The following is a 16,347-nucleotide window of genomic DNA, read 5'->3' on the forward strand; positions in this document are numbered from 1 at the left end:
GGGGTCTGGAACGCAACCCCCGCGATGGAGGAGGGATTACTGTGTATATATATATATATATATATATATATATATATATATATATATATAATTGAAAATACAAACTTTGCCAGGCAAACACCCAGCAATATTCAGGTAGACTATCATGCAGTAAAATATACAATGATTGACTATGATGGAGAAAACTAAAGTGGTTGGCTATAATTCAAAATGCATGTAATGACAAATGGGCAATAGGTAGTGTATGTAAGAGAAAATATATTTCTTCTGCATAAAAAGAAGCAAATATTATCTAGCCCACCACAGCCTTGTGCTAAACAAACAGACAAAAAAATAAAATTACATGACTGCGATGGAATGGTAAGCCATGTAGTAGAACACTGAAAAGAACAGTAAAATCAAAGTTCAAGCAGAAGGATATGTTGCAAAAGCAATGAAAAATTTATTTTCTACAGAATAAATAACTAAATACGTATACAGAATCTCATTTTACCCTACTGAAATCAGGTATGCACTCCAATACACTAAAATAATGTGTTTATTGATTCTTTATGAAGGGTAATAGCACAACTACAATATTTTAGGAAGTATTTACAGTCATTGTGAATAAAAAAAACACAAATAAATGTTTTGAAGACTAAATTTAATAGAAAAACATACCTGAAATTCAAAGAATCCAGTTTTCAGAGCTTCTTTATACATCATCTTCTGGTAATGCTGCTCAGTTTTTATTATGCCTGCATTCATTTCACTGAAACAGGAAGATATTAATGTTAGTGAGCCACAACAACAGAATAAAAGTAATGACTTCACTTTGAAGGTCAATTAGCATTTCATTAGATAGACAATCCATCTCACCTCAAAAAACATTAATTATCCAGCCACCAAACACAAAAACATGTAAATGAGCTTCATAAATGCTTCTAAATCAAAAAGATAATAATCACCCTACACACCTAGCAAAGACTCTGTCATTGAAAGAGTCAGCAGGACCACTTCTCAGAGTGTCTTGGCTGGCAATCATTTCCTTCACCCACTCTATCCAAGTATAAAGACGAAGAATTCCAGCATCTGCCATTGTCTCAACAAAATTAGCATCCTCCACAGTGTCTCCAGCATCAGCAAGAGCTAGTCGCATCCCTTAAAACAGAGACAGAGAGAGTGGAAAAAAAAAACACTATAATACGGAGTCCAAGCATATTTTTCTTCTAGTCATTTCATTTAAAATGACATTACAATCCAGACAGTTATGCAACTAAAATTTCAGAAAATTATGAACTCCTCCATACCGAGATTTTAAAAATTAATAGATAGAAGTGAAGATGTGTTTTATACTAAATTACTGCAGTTGTTGGCGAAAAATTAACTATAACATAAAAATGTTCTAATATATTAACATCCAGGCCCAGTATAATATGAATAAATGTAGCAAGGTATCTCTGATATAAGCCATAAGTGAATTTAATGTCCTTTGATAAAACAAATAACTTTACTAACACAACATAAGAAAGCAAAAACTGTATTCTGCACAACCTGTGCTCAGTTGTCATTCTCAAGAGAAATAGCAGCTTCAGGTTCCTACTGCAAACCGTTTATCAGAAACTAGTTTATGTATTTTATTGGATGTTTAACTAAATTCTTCTTTCAAAATACTGCACTTCTGATGAGAATTTAAAATGCCCCTGCAGTTACGTGTTTTCCATTTGTACAAAAACAGTACTTTCAGCAAAGTACCCTAAACATGGAACTTTTTTTCTCTAGGAACTTTATTCTACCTAAATATATTTTATAAAAAAATGTACCTACTGTATCTAACAGAGTCAATATACATACTGGTCACAGTTTTCTATCTATTTGCTTATTGAAAATTGTTTTTAAAATTAATTTCAGTGAAATTGTAAGATCTTCTTACTATATAAAAGCGGTCAGGATTGTCCTTCCGTCCCATGAGTGCAAAGCGTAGCGGTATTCCGCTTATCACAGACTTACTACTTGCGGCTTGCGGTATGAAGCGACACAATGTGAGCAGAGTTCTGGTGCTCCCATTGTTCCCTTGCTTTTGTGCGCGATGCGCTGGAAAAATAGACAAAATTATGTCTCTGGAAATAATTAATGTTGATGGAGTACAAATGCCTCACCGCGTAGTAAATATCAGGGGAGATAGTGCTTGCTTATTCTCATCTATAGCTTATTTAGGCATGAAACTCTGTCTTTAGCGGTACAAATTCGGGCTGACATTGTATAACATGTTTTAAGTAATTGGTTAAGGTTTCAGCCATTTACAATGATGCTGTCAGGAATCTCTTATACAAATGAGTTTCAGTATCTCACTGAAATGTCAAAGTCTCAAACTTATGGTACCATTTCTGAACTAATGGCAGCAGGAGAGTTGTTCCCCTATGAGTTTCAAGTATATTATTATGGAGTCCTACACTTCAAGTTTGGACAGGCACTCAAGGAGATAAAAACATCGGGAGATGTTATGAATGGGCACTTTGATATTCTCACTCCCTACACTTACATGCCTGATGTACACATGGAGCACACACAAACTGAGGATAAAAGTCGGTCGCCTTAAAAGGCGGGTGAGCCTAGTCTGTAATAAACAAGGAGGCTTATGCAAAAAATTCATATGAACGCAAAAACCAATTATAATATGAGTATAGTACAATAGCAAAACACCAAGCAAGGGTAATCAAATAAAGACTTCAGTTAAAGCAGAATTAGCCTCTAATTAAAAGCTTGGCTGCAAGGAAAATCTGCTGTAGCTATGTCTGGTAAACGAAACTAACCTGCTTCACCTAGAGAACAGAAAAGATAAAACAGGTTCAAAAGCAAAATTTAATCATGGGTTATGCTGCTGCACAGAAATAAATGTAACAGCCTACCATCTGCTGAAAACTTGTCAACAGCTTCACTCAGAGTGAGAAAATTTCCAGTAGACTTTGACATCTACAGAGAAAAGTAACAGGTTATTGTAGCAAATAATCATTTTGCAAACATGTTTGTTTTTGATAAAGATAACTTTGATGAAGTTATCCAGAAAAGATGGGAAAAAATTATTTACCTTCTCAGAGTTTAAGAGGAGATGTCCATTAGCTCGTACTGACACAGGCCATTTTCCACTAATGAACAAATAAATAAATTCCTTAACTTTTTACTTACGCCATTATTCATTTGTTACATATATAAGACTCCTTCTGAGACATATTTACAGTATATACTGCCAGTAAGCAAACACTTAGTAGCTTCCTTAACATTATGGTTACCCCAAAAATTTCCACCCCAAACAAGCAGGAAAAAAAGTCATTACAGGTAATAGAAACTTGTAAGTACCAAAACGTCCACATAAACACAGTAGGAAAGTAATGTCTAGCTTACTGCACAGATGTAGATGTCACAATTGGGAGAGTAGAAACATACTTGAGAGGGAGGAATGTCAGTGCCTGATCCGTGAGATGGACATGCCCACTGTGATATTGTAGGATACCACAGCACAAGGCTTAGTGACTTGAACATATCCCCTGATATGCACATCAAGAGTTGCTATGTTATGAACAGTGCTTAGGAGGCAGATGCCTTTCTTATCCTTGAACTTGATCGCAATCATTTTTGTTTTTTGCCATGTACATAACTACACCCTGCTGCAGTGTTACACGATTAAAGTCAGCAGGCATAACACAGAGCTTCGATCATACAGTACCATATGCATCAGTTTCATTATCCATGTCATTCAGTTTCAGTTGGTTCTAAAACTGATTTTATAGCTAATCATTCACATGCTATTGTGTTCATTTTTTTTTTTTTAAATAAACAGCATGATGTTATTTTATCCATTAGATGGTAACAAAATACTGTCCCAAGCATTATTCGGGCTTGACATTTTACATCAGGTCATAACAGTTTAACCCGAGAGACGCACAGGCTTAACTGTATTTACACAGAATTCTGAGCCCAAGAGATGCTCGGGGATAATGCCAAGGTGGTTAAACACAAAAATCAAGCTAAAAATAAAAACAAAGCTCAAAGCAGCGTAAAACTAAGGATAGGAAACCCCCACTGCAAAACAAAATAAGAAATAAAAAAAAAAAAGAAAAAAAAAAACACTTTCACAGTGATGGAATAATTCAACCACTGAAAGTAAAGTTTTAAAAACCACTCACCTGTCATTAGGCCACATAGCCACATGATTATAAAGATAATAGGTCAAGTGATTTGGAACAAGATCTTTCCCAGATGCACGGACATCCACAGGATACCAGTACTCAAATTCCCGCCTTAGTTTCTGTAGACTCTCCTTACGAATGGATGTGTTGGGAAAGGGGCAGTTTTTAAAGAATACGTAATCCCATACTTCTTTAGTCATTTGATCTGGCCTGTATAGAAAATTACAGGTGGTAAAATGGCAACAAGTAACTAACACTGCAATATGCAAAAAAACAATTGAAGAACATGTCAATCTCTTCATCAAAAATTGTATCCATCCATCCATTTTCCAACCCGCTGAATCCGAACACAGGGTCACAGGGGGTCTGCTGTAGCCAATCCCAGCCAACACAGGGCACAAGGCAGGAACCAATCCTGGGCAGGGTGCCAACCCACCACAGAAAAATTGTATTAAAAGAACAATTACAATATGATAAAGTTAAGGAAAATTAGTACAGTATTTATCCCCCAAATATCACCTAAATATCCTTTCCTGTTAAAACATGACCCGTGGCCTTTAAGCATTTGCTTCTCATTTACTCTCAATATGATGCAGGATGAGACCATGTGAATAACAGGCACCCTGCTTTTCCCATTTATAGCTGTAAGGTGCATGGTTGACAGGTGAGTGATAACAGGGAACTATTTATTGCTGTCACTAAATTAATAAATATTAGTTTACCAGAAAGTACTGCACTAACATGCATTACCAGATGTACTATATATTCTCAATGATGTAGCTATGTTTAAGGTGCTCTAAACATTTAAATGATATATTGCTGTCTTACAGTGAACGTGAGATATTGATCTAAGTATAGAAGAAGATCTCCATAGGTTATGTTTCTTTAATTTATGCTAAAATGTTAAAACTTGCTAGGACCACATTATTTCTATAAAAAATATTTTGTAATTTAATTATCAAGTAGTATATAAAACGTGTACTCCACATGTTACAAGTCAATATCACAACAACCTCTAAACAATTTTATAGTTGACTTTAGAGTTTTGAATTTAACAGTCTGAAGCAGGAGAAAAGACAGACAGACAGACACGCACTATTAATCCCAAGGGGAAATTCACACCTCATGATTTAACATAGATGCCTATACTACAATATTTGTCTTGGGCACTCATGGCAACTACTAAAATGTCAATACATACATATATTATTATCAAGCAGAAGTACACAGAGGACTTGAATTAAATGGAAAAACGAAAAAAATAAAAACAGATTTTCTAATTAAAATTCACAAATGAACATGGTGCTTAAAGTCTTTAAACCATTGAAAAATTCATCAATGCCTTTCAGAGCTTGCTCTGTACAAACCATACTTGATTCCAAGTGGAGATGATCCCTGTCCATTCAAAGTGCCTCCCTGAAGAAGGTGAGCTACAGTGTAGAAAGCCATATATATGGTAGAATCTGACAGAGACTCTATTAACCACTGCTCATCCCACGGCAGACGAGTTCCTATAAATAAAAGAAAAATTTTCATGCCACATTTCAATTTTCTGTGAATACAAATACACTAGAGGTGCAAATGAATAAATGTAATTTGCAAAAGAAAAAGTGCTCCAGATCTTGGGGATGGATATGGGTATGGTTTGTTGCCTTTTATAACGGATGTGTCTATTCATGTGATACTTATACCCCTCTAAAGATCATCTCAAAATAGCTTACTATGTTTAAACAAGCTGTAAGGGAATACATTGAGAAATACCTTAGGTGTCAGATATAAACCTGCTTTTTCAGTAAAATATTAACCTGAATCAACAAGAATTAGTTCAAATGAAAGCTGTCATACGTTTAAATATAATGATTAACATTTGACATAATTAAATTTTGTCATATTTGAATTATCTACTATATGATATGATTAGAACTTACATGCATACTGTACATTTCATCCACATTAACATCACTTACTCAAATGACATCTACTTTATAATGAGCTAGAAGAAGGTCCTACACAGCCATTTAGATTATATATTAGGTTACTGCACTGTAAACAACAAATTAAGCATATCAGACCTACAAAGACTACACAGCAAAGAAAACAGACTAGTTCAGAGGCTGCAAACCATAAAATTGTATATCAAAACAAGCCAACATGTTACTGAGAGCTGTGTCATATTGCAGAAAGTTACTTAATTTTAAAATGTACTTTTTTTAGCTGAAATGATTTGGCGATTCATTGTCTGTCTGAGAACTACATGTTGCAGTTGAAACAATCTTTTCTAAAGTGCATACATGGTCAAAGAAAGCTATCTAGACACAGTTGCAAGGGAACAGACAAATGACTAGTGCTGTATAAAATCTAAAAGGTTTACATTCACAGAATATTTCATTGCTCAGATCTTTTCTGTTATGCTGTACTGATAAGAGTGGTAACAGAGAGCAATATCTGCATAAATTACTACAACAGGACATACAATTTTTCAAGAATAAGGGGAGAACCTTAGAAAAGGGTTGATCTATTTGACTGCCCCAAAAATCTGCGACATCTGGCTGCCTACATTTAGTTCAGTATCCCTCTTTTTTACACCTTAGTTGATAGCCCCCATTTAATGCGAGCATGTTTTGCTTCAAAGTTCCTTCAAAATGTTGTACACCTTGAATGCTGCTGCATGCTATTTACAAGCTGCCTTTCACCACCACTCTGCCAGTTTTCTTTAAACTTAAAGTTTTCCACTTGCCCCTCATTTTATGGTCTATATATTGCATTTATTAGATGGGCTAGGCAAATCATTTTATGAATGCTTGGATAAGCAGGTCATGAATACTAACCCTTAATTAACCTTAAAAAAGCTAAAGAGAAAATGTAATAGAAATGGAATATAATGTAATAGAAGCACCCTTAAGAATTCAAAGTATGATTCTCACCTAAGCCATATGTTCTGGAACAAGCATGTTCTTTCAACCAAGCCAGTGTGGCTTCAAAATTCTTTCTGGTCTCTTCACAGTATCTATGGATATAATTTTATTTACATTGTAAAAAACAGAAAGTGTGCTAAATTATGCCAACATTAACTCATCAGTTTATCATTTATGAAAAAGATTACTACAAAATACATAAAAAGTAACCTCATCATACTGAACTTCTGTAACTGAAAATTTTACAAACAATTACAGAACTAATTGTTTTACCAACTGAACAGGTAATAATCAAAATTCTCAATAAAGCCATCCATGGAATTCTATAGGTTTGTTAATCTTTACTAAATTTCAACAGTTTAACATTTAACAAACGCTTTATGACACTACCACACAAGTATTTTATTAAGGTGTTTGTGTACTTTATGAATGTGTATTTTATCAGCAGCAGTTCATCGCATACTGAGCCAATTTAGAGTCACCAATTAACCTATCATACAGGTCTTTCAGACAAGAGAGGACAAATGTAGAACCTGAAGAAAAACCTACACAGATAATGAAAAATGTGTAACCTCCAAACAGGCACTTTCTAAGCACGAATCTGATCACAGGACTCAAGTTAGTGCTGCTGACTCACTCCTTCTATGTGCCACAATATCACCTAAGATATAGGAAAAGGATTATGGGAAACCTTTCCAAAACTAATTTTGTCGATACATTTGATCTTACTAAGCCAACTTGTATCTATTACTCAATGAAATGAAATGAAATCAAACACAGCATGAGAGTCAAAGCAGAAAATAGAAAAGAGGAGCTAGAGAGTTATGTGCATGTGTCCCATTACCTTCTTGTATCCTAGAAATTTATGCCGAGGTGCAACATCATTATAATGAAGAAAACCACTCATATAAAATGGAAACCATGAAAAAGTAGCCAAAATTAATCTGCTTTATAAGAAAGTTAACAGCCAAACCTGCAATAAAGGAACTATGGCAAGTGCAAATAATCGCTGATGTAGTTCTTTCCTCTTGTTTTTATTCAACAGTGAGAACATTCAGTTTGTGTTATTGAACAGTATGTAAGACCCTGCTCGCTTCGCTTGCCAACCCCCGTTTTTGCTTTTCCGGATATACACTTTTAAGAGTTTTTTTTTCTTTGAATTGTTGCTATTTCATTAGTTTCACTTTTATTTCTGAACTTCTGTAAAAACAATACTTGGAATCTTTCGAGTCCCAATGTGCTGAATCTTTTTAATGAGGTCAGTGAGACGTGTTTTATGACTTCGTACCATAATTCAGGATAGATTTCTCTGTTTGGAATTTCAGCACAGACAAAACGATCCACATCATCAGCAGTTAATTTTTTTTACAAAGTAACCAATAAATGCAACTCCATTTTTGAAATTCTCTTGACTTAAACTTCAAAGCCTTACAAATATTTACTTACTTCTGACATATCACCAATGTCCATATATTCGATCTCTATTCGCCTTTTCGTTATTTCTCCAAGTAATAATTTCTTTCTTTGTTTTGACACTGTTGTTTTTTCTGCTTTCATATTCTGTATCTTGCTCTGCATGTGTTTCGCGCCTACATTTTTTTTGAGGCTTTTGAATTCCAGTTTTCATTATCTCTAACCTGCTCTGCATGTGTTTGGTCCCCTTGTTTTTTAACCTCTTTATGATGTTTTACTTTGTTTTCTACTCTGTCTTTTATTTCTGACCTTGCTTTATCCTGCTTTTGTTTCAATGACACCTGGTCCGTGGTGATTATTTTCCCTTTTCAAGTAATAATTCCCGTTTGTTTGCGCTACTGCAATCATTACTTTCTTTTTTTATACTTTCTAATTTTCCTACTTTCTTATTCTTTAACTTTCTCCACATGTGTATCACACCGTTTTTTTTTTGGTTTTTTTGAGCCTTTCAAATTCCATTGCTTTCATAATCTCTAACCTGCTCTGTATGTGTATAGCGCCAACGTCCGGATTGGACGTACTTTTTTCCAATTCCACTTGTTCCGGGTTGATAATTACTTTCCTTATTTTATGAATTTGCACCTAGATTATTCTTTTTCTTTTTTGTCTCTCGAAAGCTTTTGAGTCTCTTTTCTCTGCGCTGCTTTCTTCTTCGCTTTGTCGTCTACGTTTCAACTATAACGTATTGTCCTTATACACTTTATATGCGCTGAGAGCCCTGGGTCTGTGTGTGCTCAAAGTCAAAACACGACAGTGTGTTGCTGCCCGTGCTCTTATTTGGTTGTAAGTAGGTCGTGTCTTGCAAGAATCTCATGTTCTATGTCATCGCGAGACGGTCCTGGGTCAATCTCTTGACACAAAGTCTCATGTTTAAGGTCTCCGCGAGATGCTCCGTGGCCAATCTCTTTAGACTCTTAATAGTCGGCGACTTTAATTTTCATATAGATAATCAGTGTGACCAAAAAGTAAAAGAATTTATGAACCTCCTGGACTCTTTTGATTTGAGACAGTTCGTTAATCAGCCTACACATAAAGCAGGTCATACGTTAGACTTAGTGATTACTAAAGGACTAAATGTTGATATAAAACAGGTCATTGATATTGGTCTATCAGACCATTTTCTTCTACTTTTTAATATAGAAATAATGAAAGAAAACATTCATGAGAAGCATATTGTTAAAAAACGCTTCTTTGACTCATCAGCAGCTTTAAAACTTACAAACATTCTAAGCAGTCAGTCCGTTTATAGTGCCAACTATTATAGCGAGGATAATGTAAATAGTAAGGTGGAAAGATTTAATACTAAGGTGAGAGCTGCTGTTGACATAGTTGCACCTGAAAAGACAGTTAAAAAATCTTCTAGCATTGTTATACCATGGAAGACCCAAAGAGTGTCTGATTTAAAGACAGCATGCCGTAGAGCTGAGCGTAAATGGAGGAAGACTAAACTAACTATCCACTATGAAATATTAAAAGTTAAAATAACAGAATACAATAACACAGTCCATCTTGAGAGGCGCTGCTATTTCTCTAAGATTATAAATAACAATGCTAGTAATCCCAGAGTCTTATTCTCAACGATTGATCGTCTGTTAAACCCAAGTAACTCAAAGGAATGCATCCTAAGTACTTCAAGTAAAACCTGTGAGGCTATCGCTGTATTTTTCAATCAAAAAATGAATGATATTCGAAATAAAATAGTATATCTCCCCAACACTAAGGATCCTCCTAAATCCCAGTATTCCGTTATAAACAAATTGAACTGTTTCACTAGGATAGATTTACCTGATTTACATAAAATAATTTCTCAAATGAAACCCTCCACCTGCGTCCTTGACCCAATACTAACAAATTTTTTTAAAGAAGTATCAGGCATGCTAATTGATAATGTTCTTGACATAGTAAATTCGTCATTAGATACAGGGGTCTTCCCAGACTGTCTTAAGACTGCTGTAATTAAACCCCTACTTAAGAAAAATAATCTCGACCCCTCTGCTCTTGAAAATTATAGACCCATCTCTAACCTGCCTTTCTTAAGTAAAATTCTAGTGAAGGCAGTCATTATGCAGTTAAATGACCACCTCAATAAACATGCCATTATTGATAAATTTCAGTCAGGTTTTAGAACAAATCACAGCACAGAAACTGCACTCGTTAAAGTAGTAAATGATTTGCAGGTAAATGCAGACAGAGGCCATTTATCTGTTCTCATCCTCTTAGATCTGAGTGCCGCATTTGACAACATTGATCATAATATTCTTAAGAATTGCCTTAGTCAGTGGGTGGGCCTCTCTGGCAGTATCTTAAATTGGTTTGAATCCTACCTGGCAGGGAGAAAATTCTTTGTTAGTTGTGGTAATTACAACTCAAAGACACATGATATCCTATATGGTGTTCCACAAGGCTCTATCCTGGGTCCGCTGCTCTTCTCAATCTACATGCTTCCATTTGGTCAGATTATCTCAGGGCACAACGTGAGCTACCACAGCTATGCTAATGACACACAGCTGTATTTGTCAATAGCGCCTGATGACCCCGAATCTCTTGAGTCACTAACACAATGTCTGACTTGTATTTCAGAATGGATGAATAGTAACTTTCTCAATTAAATAAAGAGAAAACTGAAATCTTGGTAATTGGCAATAATGGATACAATGAGGCTATTAGAAATAAATTGGAAGCATTAGGATTAAAAGTCAAAATGGAGGTAAAAAGCTTAGGGGTAACTGTTGACTGTAATCTAAATTTTAAATCACATATTAATCAGATCACTAGGACATCATTTTTTCACTTAAGAAACATAGCAAAAGCTAGACCTCTTATATCATTGAAAGATGCTGAGAAATTAGTTCATGCGTTTGTTTTCAGTCGACTAGATTACTGTAACGCACTCCTCTCAGGACTACCCAAAAAAAGACATAAATCGTTTGCAACTAGTGCAGAATGCAGCTGCTAGAATCCTTACCAGGAAAAGAAAATCCGAGCACATCTCTCCAGTTTTGATGTCACTACACTGGTTACCTGTGTCATTCAGGATTGACTTTAAAATTTTGCTTATGGTTTATAAAGCCTTAAATAATCTCGTCCCATCCTATATATCGGAATGTCTGACGTCTTATATTCCAAATCACAACCTCAGATCCTCAACTGAGTGTCTCCTTAGAATTCCAAGAGCAAAACTTAAAAAAAGTGGTGAGGCGGCCTTCTGCTGTTATGCAACTAAAATCTGGAATAGCCTGCCAGTAGGAATTCGCCAGGCTAATACAGTGGAGCACTTTAAAAAAACTGCTGAAAACATGTTACTTTAACATGGCCTTCTCATAACTTCACTGTAATTTAATCCTGATACTCTGTATATCCAATTCATTATAAAAAACCATTTATGGTGGCTCTAAAATCTGTACTAACCCCTATTCTCTCTTCTGTTTCCTTTTCCGGTGTCCTTTTGGTGGTGGCACAACCATCTACTTTAAGTACCATGATGTTCCAAAAATGATGGATGGATTAAAAGCCAGAAGTCTGTATGACCATCAGCATCAAGTGACTCCGTGAGAACCCTAACTACAAAGAGGACTATTTCATTTATGTTAGGTAGAATGCCCAGAGGGGACTGGGCGGTCTCGTGGCCTGGAACCCCTACAGATTTTATTTTTTTCTCCAGCTTTCTGGAGTTTTTTTTTGTTTTTTCTGTCCACCGTGGCCATCGGACCTTACTCCTTTTCTATGTTAACTAATGTTGCCTTATTTTAATTTCTCATTTTGTCTTTTATTTTTCTTTTCTTCATTATGTAAAGCACTTTGAGCTACTTTTTGTATGAAAATGTGCTATATAAATAAATGTTGTTGTGATCTTAACATGAAGATCACATCTCGACACCCTACTGTTTCTCTGCAGGATTTTTTTTTTTTTTATTATTATAATGGAGAGATGGCAAATAGACTCCTTGATAAAAGGGCAGTGGTTTGTTTAATGTTGTACATGGTTACTGTTATGGATGCTTAACTGAGAGATTCAAGTTGGTTATTTGTACATTTACTGCTTATTACACTTTTTTTGTCCATTATTATACTATTATTTATTGCAGTGCAAACAATGGTAGAGTGGTTTCCACATCTGCCCCACTTTTGCAGAGTCTAGGGTTTAAATTTGAACCCACATTGCTGTGAAAAATTTTGATTTTCTCCTTTTCATTGCCAGATGCCTTGGCTTACAGTCACATATATTCTTCTACTTTACATACTTATAAGATTACTACAATATTATTATATATGGATTTATTTTTGTTTAATTTTGTGGTTTATATCAACTAATATATTTGTAAATTTGTACAGTGCTCTAGGCTTGTTAAGCAAAAGTGCAAAATAAATGTATATACAAAAACAAGCTGAACTGACATAGCATTCAAGTTTTGCTTTCAGGTAACTTCTCACCAGAAGTGCTCAGTTACTGTATTTAATTAACCATAATCATTACCAGGAATGTAAGAGGCTAACATTATGCACTGCCATCCAACATTCATTTTAACTAAACCTTATACTAATTTTAGTGGCCATTTCCAATAAAATTTAGAATAACAATTTCTGAACAAATATTGCTATGAATTACATTTTTGAAACGTTTTATTCTTAAAAATACACCTTGAGATGTTTTATTATACTTTCATAAAAAATACTACATTGCATATTAAAAAAATAGTTTTTTATACAATTTAAAGATTAGTAGAAACTCCTTACGTTTCAAGAGATTTCAAGCACACAGAGGCTCCCTCTTTCCAGTTATTGTCACCATAATCCAAATACCTGTTAAGACAATTCATATAATACACATTATACAATTGGTGTACTTTTGGGTTACCAAATACTGTACTTTTAAACTGCTATAATTTACAACCCTAATTCCAAAAAAGTTGGAACAGAATGGAATGATTTTCAAATCTCATAAACCCTTATTTTGTTCACAATAGAACATAGAAAACACATATCAAATGCTGAAAGTGAGATGCTTTTTTCAATGAAAAATATTACCTCATTTTGAATTTGATGGCAGCAACATGTCTCAAAAAAGTTGGGATAGTTGCAACAAGAGGCTGTAAAAGTAAGTGGTACTAAAAAGAAACTGCTGGAGGATCATTTTGTAACTAATTAACTGGCAACAGGATAGTAATAGGACTGGGTATAAAAAGTGCACCTTAGAGAGGCTAAGTCTCTCACAAATAAAGATAGTATTTTGCAGATTGGTGAACCTGTCTATCTACAAATTGTGGAACAATTTCAGAATAATGTTCCTCAAAATAAAATTTGAATAAACTTTGAATATCTCACCATCTACAGTACAAAATATCATCAAATGATTCTGAGTATCTGGACAAATCTCTGTGCACAAGGGATGGTTGAAAATCAATATTGCATGCCCATGATCTTTGGACTCTCAGGCGGCACTGCATTAAAAACAGACATGATTCTGTCATAGAAATCACTGCATGGGCTCAGGAACACTTCAGGATATCATTGTCTGTGAACACAGTTCGCCATGCCATCAACAAATGCAGGTTAAAGATCTATTATGCAAAGAAGAAGCCATATGTGAACTTTATCCAGAAAGACAGCCATTTTCTCTGGCCCAAAGCTCATTTAAAATGAACTGAGGCAAAGTGGAAAACTTTTCTGTGGTCAGACAAATCGAAATGTGAAATTCTTTCTGGAAAAGAGGAACACTGCATCCTCTGGACTAAAGAGCAGAGAGACCATCCTTCTTGTTATCAGTTCAAAAGCCTGCGTCACTGATGGTAAGGGGCTGCATTAGTGCCCATGGAATTGGCAGTTTGCACATCTGGAAAGGCACCATCAATGGTGAAAGGTACAGTATATACAGGTTTTAGAGCAACATATGCTCCCATCCACACAACATCTTTTTCAGGAAGGGCTTGCATATTTCAGCAATACAATAGTAAAACGCATACTGCATCTATTACTACAGCATGGCTCCGTAGTAGAAGAGTCTAGCTGCTGAACTTGTCTGCCTTTAGTCCAGACCTATCACCAATTCAAAACATTTGGCGCATCATGAAATGAAAAATACAACAAAGATGACCCAGGACTGTTGAGCGGCTAGAATCCTGTATGAGACAAGAATGGGAAAACATTCCTTTCCCAAAAGTCCAGCAACTGGTCTCCTCTGTTCCCAGACATTTACAGACTGTTGGTAAAAGAAGAGGGGATTCTACACAGTCGTAAACATGGTCCTGTCCCAACTTTGTTGCTGCCATTCAAATTCAACCTTATGTTCTTAAATGGTACATTTTCTCAGTTTAAATATTTGATATGTTTTCTGTGTTCTATTATATTAGAATAAAATATGGGTTTATGAGATTTGCAAATCATTGCATTTACGTTTTACACAGCGTCCCAAAAAAAAACAAAAAAAAAAACCTCAAAATTACCTTAAACCTTTCTGGGGAAAAAAAATTAGAATGCCTGTTTTATCCAGTCTTTTCAGTTGGCAATCAAGATTAAACTATTACTACAGAAGTAGGAATCAGTTGTAATGAGAGAAAAAAAAAACTTCCAAAAACAAACTACTACTTAATCACAGTTATCAGATATCTTTCAAAGCAATTGTAGCATTTTTGATTGTTACTCATTAACTGCATTAGCAGGATATACTCGCGTATAAGTCTGGTGTTGAACCCCAAAAAATCGACCATAAAATCAGACCTCGACTTATACGCCTGTTCAAAAATACAACACTTCGTTGTTTTTTTTTTTTTTTTTTACATTTTCTTGCTTCCACCAATCTTGCACCAGTTTCTCAGACACATCGAATTTAGTTGCAGCAGCGCAGTTACCAATTTCTTTTGCCACTTCAATGACTTTTAATTTAAAACCAGTCTCATATTTTCTTCCAATGTAATGCTCCATCATAGATAAGGGATGCTCTTATGATAAAGGTGTATAAGGGTGTGAGAAACAAAAAACACAAAACCATGCAAAGGTCACATTGGAAAAGTTTGGGTATTACCATGTGGTCACATAGGCATAATACATAGAAAAAAAGGCAGTGTGCTCCAAGGTTAGTCAGGTGGAAGTTAGCATGTCATAATCTCTTGAATCAATAGTGGGAGTTTTCTGCATTTGACTTAACACGACCGACATTATAAAATACCGGAAATAATATGGTCAAATCAAGCCCTGACTTATCTGCGGGAGAACTTAAATGCGAGTACAGTAATCCCTCCTCCATCGCGGGGGTTGCGTTCCAGAACCCCCCCGCAAAAGGTGAAAATCCGCGAAGTAGAAACCATATGTTTATATGGTTATTTTTATATTGTCATGCTTGGGTCACAGATTTGCATAGAAACACGGGAAATTGTAGAGAGACAGGAACTTTATTCAAACACTGCAAACAAACATTTGTCTCTTTTTCAAAAGTTTAAACTCTGCTCCATGACAAGACAGAGATGACAGTTCCGTCTCACAATTAAAAGAATGCAAACATATCTTCCTCTTCAAAGGAGTGCGCATCAGGAGCAGATAATGTCAGACAGATAGAGAGAAGAAAGCAAACAAATCAATAGGGCTGTTTGGCTTTTAAGTATGCGAAGCACCACGGCACAAAGCTGTTGAAGGCGGCAGCTCACATCCCCTCCGTCAGGAGCAGACAAAGAGAGAGAGAGACAGAGAAAAACAAACAAGCAAAAATCAATACGTGCCCTGCGTGCTTTTAAGTATGCGAAGCATCCTGCAGCATGTCGCTTCACAAAGCAGCTGCACAGAAGGTAGCAACGTGAAAATAA

General features: G+C 35.4%; 1 protein-coding gene across 1 annotated transcript in view; it reads right to left on the reverse strand.

The window, feature by feature from the left end:
• The window catches only part of LOC114660236 (leucine--tRNA ligase, cytoplasmic-like), a 73,542-nt gene that overhangs the window by 28,115 nt on the left and 29,080 nt on the right, over positions 1–16,347 (reverse strand). Inside the window, exons 17-24 of the mRNA XM_028812791.2 lie at positions 13,289–13,354; positions 7,091–7,173; positions 5,539–5,677; positions 4,164–4,376; positions 3,068–3,125; positions 2,889–2,952; positions 957–1,140; positions 661–751 (exon numbers count right to left, since the gene is read on the reverse strand). Of these exons, the coding sequence (XP_028668624.1) occupies positions 661–751; positions 957–1,140; positions 2,889–2,952; positions 3,068–3,125; positions 4,164–4,376; positions 5,539–5,677; positions 7,091–7,173; positions 13,289–13,354 (898 nt within the window). The remainder of the gene's footprint in view (positions 1–660; positions 752–956; positions 1,141–2,888; positions 2,953–3,067; positions 3,126–4,163; positions 4,377–5,538; positions 5,678–7,090; positions 7,174–13,288; positions 13,355–16,347) is intronic.

Source organism: Erpetoichthys calabaricus, chromosome 11, assembly GCF_900747795.2.
Source record: "Erpetoichthys calabaricus chromosome 11, fErpCal1.3, whole genome shotgun sequence".
NCBI lineage: Eukaryota > Metazoa > Chordata > Cladistia > Polypteriformes > Polypteridae > Erpetoichthys > Erpetoichthys calabaricus.